The sequence below is a fragment of the Mycetomoellerius zeteki genome, unplaced genomic scaffold, assembly GCF_001594055.1.
Source record: "Mycetomoellerius zeteki isolate Tzet28-1 unplaced genomic scaffold, Tzet1.0 scaffold219, whole genome shotgun sequence".
Classification (NCBI taxonomy): domain Eukaryota; kingdom Metazoa; phylum Arthropoda; class Insecta; order Hymenoptera; family Formicidae; genus Mycetomoellerius; species Mycetomoellerius zeteki.
The window spans coordinates 319,847-328,992 of NW_017257161.1; the positions used below are offsets into that span (position 1 = coordinate 319,847).

The 9,146-nt window shown below is 34.1% G+C and overlaps 2 protein-coding genes across 3 annotated transcripts; one reads left to right on the forward strand and one right to left on the reverse strand.

Annotated features, from left to right (window-relative positions):
* Positions 1-2,090: 2,090 nt before the first annotated feature.
* On the forward strand, positions 2,091-3,569 carry LOC108722780 (mitochondrial import receptor subunit TOM40 homolog 1). The gene has a single exon (XM_018448073.1). It carries the CDS (start codon positions 2,251-2,253, stop codon positions 3,223-3,225), a length of 975 nt encoding a protein of 324 aa, XP_018303575.1. The 5' UTR covers positions 2,091-2,250; the 3' UTR covers positions 3,226-3,569.
* A 141-nt stretch (positions 3,570-3,710) lies between these two features.
* LOC108722786 (endoplasmic reticulum lectin 1) lies at positions 3,711-8,528 on the reverse strand. Of its 2 annotated transcripts, XM_018448079.1 has the most exons (7): positions 8,256-8,393; positions 7,796-7,969; positions 6,290-6,811; positions 5,328-5,381; positions 4,641-4,805; positions 4,325-4,564; positions 3,711-4,000 (listed from the first exon to the last, which is right to left on the reverse strand). In XM_018448079.1, exons 1-7 carry the CDS (start codon positions 8,391-8,393, stop codon positions 3,752-3,754), a joined length of 1,542 nt encoding a protein of 513 aa, XP_018303581.1. In that variant the 3' UTR covers positions 3,711-3,751. The 2 variants fall into 2 exon arrangements, with proteins under 2 accessions (XP_018303581.1, XP_018303582.1); XM_018448080.1 differs by lacking the exon at positions 5,328-5,381 and having other exon boundaries at positions 8,256-8,528.
* Positions 8,529-9,146: the final 618 nt, after the last annotated feature.

The window sequence follows — 9,146 nt, forward strand, 5'->3', positions numbered from 1 at the left end:
GGATAAATTTTTTTTCCTTTTTTCATTAAAATTGAGCTAATTTGCCTGGTCTAAATAGAGAGCCATCGCGATTAACGGTGTGCAAAAATTTTTTATTTATTCTGAACTAAAGTGCAGACGTTTCGACCAACGATTTCGGTCCTTTTCAATGCAAATTATACAGAAAAATTATTAACAATGGTTCATTCAATTGACGATACATCGTTTGAAGTTACAATAATTCTATGGAAAATGACTGGCGTTTATACATTGGTTTATCAAACAATTGACCACTATCATACAACACCTTTATGGATTTCTTTTTAGAACAGTAACAAGATGACGATTGTACAAGCTATCATGCGCTGCTAATATGTAACTATCTTATCTTTAGAATATTTATTTATATTATGTATTAAAAATTTATATTATGTATTAGTTTTTTTTTCATTTATGTAATTTGCATTGAAAAGGACCGAAATCATTGCTCGAAACGTCTACAGTTTAATTTAGAAATAAAAAAATTTTGCACATCGTTAACCGCGTTGACTCTCTATTGACCATATTTTTTCTTTTTTATTAGATTTATCTTCAGAGCCGTATTTATATCTTTATTTATAGAATTATTTCTAAATTTATTAATGAGATATGTGTATATAAAGTCTTGTAGGTACATTAGTAGAGAGTTGCATGGCTGATTGTACTAAAAATCAGGGTCCTAAAATTCATCCAGAACACACATATCAGATTTATTTGATTGTCACTTCTCGAAAGACAATGGTAAAACCACTGAGAGTATTTTTGCTATGAAAACTTCTTCTGATATAGCCGATTAGGATCCGGCGTTAAAATAATTAAGTTCTATATATCAGTGGATAATTATATTATACGTAAGTACTGTATTCTTAGATATTGTAATATTTAACGTCTTGTAAACATTTTCTAATGATGTTTGGAATGTATTATATTACAAGAATTTTTTTTAAATAATTATTTCATTTAGCTTCATGAAAATTTTGATATGTCACTGTATCAAACATCTTAGTATTAAAAATATCAAACATATAAAAATGTACTGTACTTTTATTTTGTGATATTAAACGTTTTGATAAAAAATTATCTAATGGTGTCTAAAGTATATTACATACAGCGAAATTTTAATTCGCATAATTTCATTTACCGTTGTATGAATTTCTAAGAATACTATTAATGATAATATCAAAATTCACACGATCCTGCAATGCGCAATGTAATACACATTAAACGCCATTAAATAATTTTTTCAAAGCGTTAAATACCACAATATTTAAAGATACAGCACGTTTTTGCATATACCTATATATATGTATGTATCCACTGATATGTGGGACTTATTTTTAACGCAGGATCCAAACGATCTATCAAAAAGTTATCATGACAAAGATACTTTCAGTTTGCCATTACCTTCCGAGAAGTGATATCAAATAAAATTTGATATGTGTGTTTTGAGTTCTCGGTAGATTTAAACTCAGATCTTTACACGTGCACAGATCAGCGACGCAACGCTCTATATGCCACGATCGCTACACTTACTTTTTCTTATTTTTAATGTAATGTAGAAATAATGTAAACAAAATATAAGATAAAATTATGAAGGAATGAAGATTAACAAATCTATCTAGCAAAATTGAAAAAAAAATCATTCGTATAAACGAAGAAAAAATATCTCAAGAAAAATTAACTATAAAATTACGTATATTAAAAAATATATAAAATGTATTTTAAAATATATTGTAATTGTTGAAAACTTTGTTTGTTTAAAAACTTTCGTTCATTACAGTAAATTGATAGATTTCTATTTTCTTAAAACTAAAGAAAAAAATCACTAAAAAGAATATTTAAAAAACGTATTAAAATATATTAATCACGTAGATTGTACGTATACGTATAGTGCATTCTCTCCATTTATTAGAATTATATATTTTAAAATTTTTGAAGATTCCATATTTATGGGGAAATATTTTAATATTTTTAAATCTATAGAATAGGCATGTAACGCTGATTCTTAAGAAATGTATATTATAATGCATATAATTTTGCATCTGAAAAATAACAACTATCATTCATCATTAAAATAATCCTTAATCAATTTTTATTAATGAATTAATATTGACATTGAAGACCAAGCACAGAATGAAGATCGATACGTATCGAATGCGCGCGTGCTGAAAAATTGATAGATTAATATTAAAATAAATTGATTTTTCATCGGAAAACGATGTTCCTGTCATAATGGGTATCGTCCAAGCGCTTATCAACAAACGCGAGCTCTTCGTGACCCCAGTCAGCCAGGAAGAACCGCCATGCGTTCTCTGTTTCGAAGAGGTGGACAGAAAACCTGGTAACCCCAGCAGCTTCGAGGATCTTCATGCAAAAACCAAGGAGCTCTATCCGCAAAACTTCGAGGGCGCATATCTACTGTTGAAGAAAACTCTGAGCAAGCACTTCAACGTGACTTATAGGATTACCCTGAGTTCTGTGACACCGTACGGTCTCAAGTTCGGTGTGAATTATGTTGGTACCAAGCGGGTGGGATTCACGGAGAAGTACCCGATGATCTCAGGTGAGATTACGCCCAGCGGTAACATGAGAGCCAGCTTCGTGCACACGCTCGGCTGCAGATATAGATTCAAGCTCGCTACACAGATCGTTGACAAGAAATACAAGGCGTTCAGTTCCGGACTGGAGTACCGCTCGGACGACTGTACCTTGGCGCTCACCCTGGCGAATCCAGACCTCGTAAAACTGCATGGCACACTGGTGTTGCACTACTTGCAGGCAATTACGCCAAGGATCACTCTCGGCACGGAAATCGCGTGTTTACGTGGTTCCCTAATACCTGGCGGTCAGCAGACAGTAATGTGTGCCGCATTCCGGCACAGTACCGGTCCTACCACGTTGTCCGCTACGTTCGGCGAGGCTGGCATCCACATCTGTTACCATCGGAAAGCGAGCAAGCAGTTACAGCTCGGAGTTGAGATCGAGACAAATACACGGATACACGAGTCTATAGGAACAATCGTGTACCGCGTCGACATCCCGTACGCGGACTTTATCTGCCGGGGATTCGTCAATTCGGAGACCAGCATGGGTGCCGAGTTCGAGAAAAGGCTGCACCCGATCCCTGGGGCCTCGTTAATCATAAGCGGCTTCCTGAATCACAAGAAGCAGCAGTTCCGCGTTGGCGTCGGCCTGAACGTCGGTTAAAGACGTCCTTTAATCCCTGACCAGGAGTAAACAAAACAATACTGTATACTAAAAATTTTGGACATTCTCTCAGAAACGCTGTCTTCTTTGTAGAATCTTAGAAGCTTTTATTTCATGTATCCCGATTCAGATAGAAAAAAGATAAGTCGAAATAGAAAGTTTCATGTATATCTCTGATTCAGCTAAAAAAAACATTTTCCAAAAATTTGTTTGGATATTGACATATAAGCATCGCATGTACTGGAATACGATTTTGATATGCACTTTTACAAACGAGAGGATATTTACACGCGGAACCTATTAAATACTTATATTGTTAGATTGTTTGGAATGCAAGTTTTTTTTATAATGATCAAACACAATTATATTTAATATAGTTAACTAATTTCAATCTCACTTATTTGTTTTATAGAATGTAATTCTTTTTACATTCAATAAACAATGAACATTTTTTTAGAATTACGATATTTAAACAATAATGGCTTTAATGATTTTTAACCGACATTAAGAAGACGAATCAATTATTTTAATCATCTCCGTTAGCTATTCGTTCGTCTAAATTGTCCTGTTCTGCGTGCAAGGCCATAGATTTCAATTTATCGAAATTCGCTTCGAACTTGTCGTTCAGAAGTCCATTTTCGTCGGCATATTCTAAGATATCACAGATTAACGGTGATTCGACTCCCAGAACGTATTCACATGTTTTTGGTTCCAATAAAAATAACGATACACTAGATGGACTTGCAGTATGATTCTCCACACATTTTAATTTTACCTAAAACAAGGACAAACGGTAAGGAAAGTGAAATAAAATTATAGATATCTATAGACATTTATAAGAAGCCATTTTTGGTTTGGAAGAAGATTAACGCAGATCAAAACTCAAGAATTTTAGCATTTTAAAGCATTTTAAATATTACAACAGATATCCTAATTTGGAAAATGTTTTACCAGTTATTAAGAAAATATTCAATTTGTTTTATTACAATCAATAAAAATATAAAAGTTTCTCTTGCAATTATCATAAAGTGAAAATGGAAGGTGATTTTTATCTTTTTCCAAATCAACAATATCTTTCAAACTTCATAGCAACGCATACTTCAGTTTGTCTAGAAGTTCCAGTCTTATCACAGCTACTTCCGTCGCTGTAAAAGTGTGAGATGTGTTTCCTTAATTCTAATGGTTTGGGTTTCTTGTGTGGATGCGCGGCGATCCATTCCAAATGTTTCTGTTTGTCAAATCTACCAAGATTGACAATCGTCTTTGTACCATCTCGTTCTATATGGTACTGAACAACAGAACGCCCATAACAAAACTCGTACTTCCACCAGCCATTGCCCTAATAATTAAGAAAACACCGTTAAAAAATATATTGGTCAACGAGAACAAAACAAATGATAACTGAAGATACATACTCCGTGCAGGCAATTCTTTCCACTGAGGAAATTCTGGACAGGACTAACTTCGGCAGGACTAATATTCTGATCAGTTTGCATTGCACTAATAGATTCATCGATATTATCATGTTTATCCGGAACATCCAATGGATGTATCTCAACCCTCACTCTTGGCTCGCCATCCTGTAATCAATTCATTACAATATATTGAGATGAAACTATACAATTAACATTTATGGAAAAGATCTCATTTGTTTATTTGATTATAAAAAGAATTATCATCGTGCATAAATACAATTAATGTGCAAACTGTACATGATAAACTGTAAATGTAGCATGATATAATGGATTGTTTCAAATGCATATAAAGTAATTATTTATTATTATTATTATGTATTTCTCATTCAATGCTGTTATTATTATACAACGTAGAAATGATAATGGCATAACATAATTGCACAATATTTAAAATATACTAGCAATATATGTAAGACTAAGAAATTGTATCTTATGTAATAATACTAAATATAATTTTACAAATGCTAAAAAGGGCGAATTAAACATTGGTGAAATAATACTGGACAACGTATCGGAATATGTAGATTAAGAAGGGACAGAATGAAAATAACATTTGTACAAACTAATGGTACTACATAATGATCAACAAGCGTTAATCTTGTTCCCAAATATGCAAAATATTCTGACCTGGCCCTCCTTATCTACATGGAGGATTGCATACACTTTCTGCGCCTTGTCATCCTGTGCAACAAATAATTAAGACAGTAAATAAATGGTAAACTGAAACGAAAAGAAAGAAATAAAATGCCTAGTGTCGAAAACTAAAGTTTCACAGAATACTATTAAAGTGCTATTATTTATCAAAATTATACAAGCTTCAGTTAAATCTAAGTGTACTAATAGTTTAAAGAATAGAAGCAGTGTTCTTTATAGTATTGTGAAATTTTCAGATCTAAAATCATTAACAAATTTTAGTACACAAGCTTTACGTGACACAAGCTTCTCTGCTATTAAAAAGATCTTAAAGTCGTTTGTTTTACTGACTTAACAGGACTTACATCATACAATTTATGTGTCATTAACATATTATTATACATTACTGCATCAATATCGCGCGCATTCATACGCACAAATTTTCTAAGTAACTAATTTTTCATATTAGATATCTAAACCTAATTCCAAAAAAACTCAACATTATTCATGTAATTCCTAACCAAGACTGTTTTAGACGTACAAAGTATAAAACTATATAAAGCAAATATTATAAGTCAACACCATTGTTGAGTCAAGTTGATAACAAAACTGTAATTTTCCAACTCTTTTTTTCATTTTTGACATAAAATTTACTACATTACTGTTTATATTTTAATTATAGAAAAGAATTTTTAAATATGTAAAGGCAGTTAAAATATAAAAAATATAAAAAATAATTGCATTCGGTCGATAAAACACACAACTTTAGAATCCCCTTAATACATACCGTTATTTTGCATAATACTTGGCTCAACTAATAAAAAACAGAAAAGATATAGCTACTAATATATACGCGTAAATAAAGTATAAATATGCGTCAAATAATATTTTAAGGTAGAAAGTAAAGAGAAGCTTAATAAAAGAGTCTGCAAATACCAAACTCTTTGCAGATTTACCCTCGCTTGTTGTCGAATTTTTAGACTTTCTAGCTCCATCATCATAAGCGACTTTGGTTTCTTTTGTGCATTATCCACAGGCTGACACGTAATTTGATTCTCACCGGTGTCTTGTGGTTTGTAATCGGGATGATTGCACAATACCGGCGATAGAACGATCGCTTCGTATTCGCAGGACATGGTTTCCTTTAGCGAATACACATCGTGTTTACCATGTTTATAACAGACATACAATACCTTGACAGTTCTCGGCCTGTTATTCAAATCACACATTGTACCGTCAGTCATCTCGATTTCGACGTATGGCATGTTAATCCCGTCGATCTTCTTGATGGGTATTTTTAACTTCCTGTTTGGATTCTTTGCCTGTTCATCGTAATAGGCCGAGAGTTTCACCCTTTGCGCTTTGTCCAGCGTGCCAAGGTAATATTCCTGCATCTTAATTTTCTTCCCTTCTCTATCTTCATGATACTGCCGTACGTATCTACCGTGGCACAATTCGTAAGTCCAGTATGACTCTAGCTATGTGCCAAAATTAAATTCAGATAAGAAATTAGCGACGAGCGATGTTTATTAATAAAAATCTACATAGTACACTTTATCTCAGGGATGTCTTTGGAACGTCCTTAAGGTGTGATCAGACTAGAGATTGAGATTGAGATTGGATTAGAATTTAATCAATCAGAAAAGATAAAATCAATCTCAAATTTAGTGAATTTTGCTTTGATTAGTTAAATTCCAATCCAATCTTAATCTCAATCTCTCAATCTCCAGTCTGTCTGATCATGTCTTTAGGACATACATACGTCCCTTGATCTATACTGTACAAACCCAGTCAGCTAAGTCTGTTAAAAATAAATTTCGTTAAATGCTTACTGCAAATTTTGTCGATAAAAAGGTATCAAATTTAATACAGATTCTGTAATATTTAATGACATCAAAATAGTAGCACATATACAATAAAATCTGCTACAAAATGTGACATCAAATTGTAACAGCGGAGTACAGTTTATTGACAATCTGATAGCAAATTAACAGCAAGAACCAATCAAAACCGACTAAAATTTTGATTGGTTTTTATCGGTTTTCAAACAATTTGTTCTTTTATTATGTCAGCAAGCTTTTTTATCAGCACAACACAAGTTTAATGCAGGCAAGCTTAATGCAATTAATATCAATTTGCTGAACATTTTAATAGAATCTACCAACAATTTGTAGACAAATTGCTAATATTTTATCGACAGCTGATATTACATTTGTCGTACAACAAATTTTCCAAACTTATTAATTAACTATAGAATAGAGAGATCCTAAAACCTTTGTCCTGTTCTCTAAATTGTTTGAAGTAAGACTCCAAAGAATTTAGAGAGTGCAGTCAATTAAAACGCCTGAAAAAATTGTCATGCGACAAATATAATGTTAAGCTGATGGGAGTGTACCACAAAAAGAAATTAGTATCAAGAAAAATAAAAATAAATAGATGATATAAATGTTTATGTCGCATACCCTATAAGAGCAACTGTTTTGAGCAAATATCGGTTGGAGTAGCTGTATTGGATTTGGCCCATCGTACGTCTCGCTATATTCGTGCTCCTGCTCGGTTGCGTCCGGGATAACGCACTTGTACCGCTCGTTGTTGGCGGTGGTTATGAAATACGGCTCTGCGTTCGCGTGAGGTTCCTGAAAGAAAAAAAAGGCTCGAAGCATACGTTGGACAAATCACGGTATCGTCGCTCAAGAGTCTACGGGGATCGGTTAGATAAGGGATCTGCTTTTGTGGCTGAACTAGTGTACACTTTTGGAACATGAAGATAGAGATACATTTAATATGTGGTGAAAATGAGAAAGAGTTCTTCTTCTTCTTCTTTTAGGTCACTGGATTTCCGATTCTCGAAAGAAAGCGTTCTAGTGAGATTTAATGTAAGGAATAAAAAACAGACCCAAGATCTGCGCCGGGTGTACTCACCAGTAAATCTGCGTCACTCTTCCCGGGCCAGTTGATCTTGAATAGGACCGTGTCGTCAAAGTGTCGAAAATCGTGTCCGTGAACGAGAGTGATCAACGCACACAACACATTGTAAACACCCCAATAGTTTCCCCACATCTTTCTCGGCTATTCTATCATGTCATATCATGTTTTGATCGCCAATCACCGCGTATACGCCATACGGTAATGTGCGTCAAGCATGTATATAATTGACAGCTGCGCAGCCCGTGCTTCGCTTCGTGTCTGCTCGCGATTGCGCGACGATAAAGCGGGGAGGACAGACTCTTGCATAACGCATAACACATAAGGCATAAGAAATTCATCCAATCAAAGTTCTTTATTTCATGGAAAGTGTTAAGCCTGTCACACATGAAATGCATAACAGAGCATAAACGTAAGATTATATTAATAAGACTGCTGAACAGCATCCAGCATAATGTCGCCATATTGATTCACATAAGATGCTCATTGGTTCAGCGGCCTTATGCTATGATTATGCAGCTTATGTCATTTTATGTGTGATGGCCCTTACGTCTCAGGAAGATCCGACCGCTTCCCAGTTTCGATCTAACCTGAGACTATGGGTGGGATACAGAATTCGCGACATCGCGATTCCGGGTATTGAACCAAGCTACGATTCATTTTGTCCAACGTACTGATTGGTCAAATACGAGCGCTTGATATGGCGATTATTGTCGATTCTAAGTCGTTCCACGGATGCTCCTTCATTCCTCTCAAATACTTTGATCAAAAAGTTCCCGGAATTCATTTAGAAAATTCAAAATACAAGTTTATTCATCAAAAGTGATATTGTCCCCTTCAAAGTACTCCCCATCGACTGCAACGCACTTATGCCAGCGCTTGATCCAG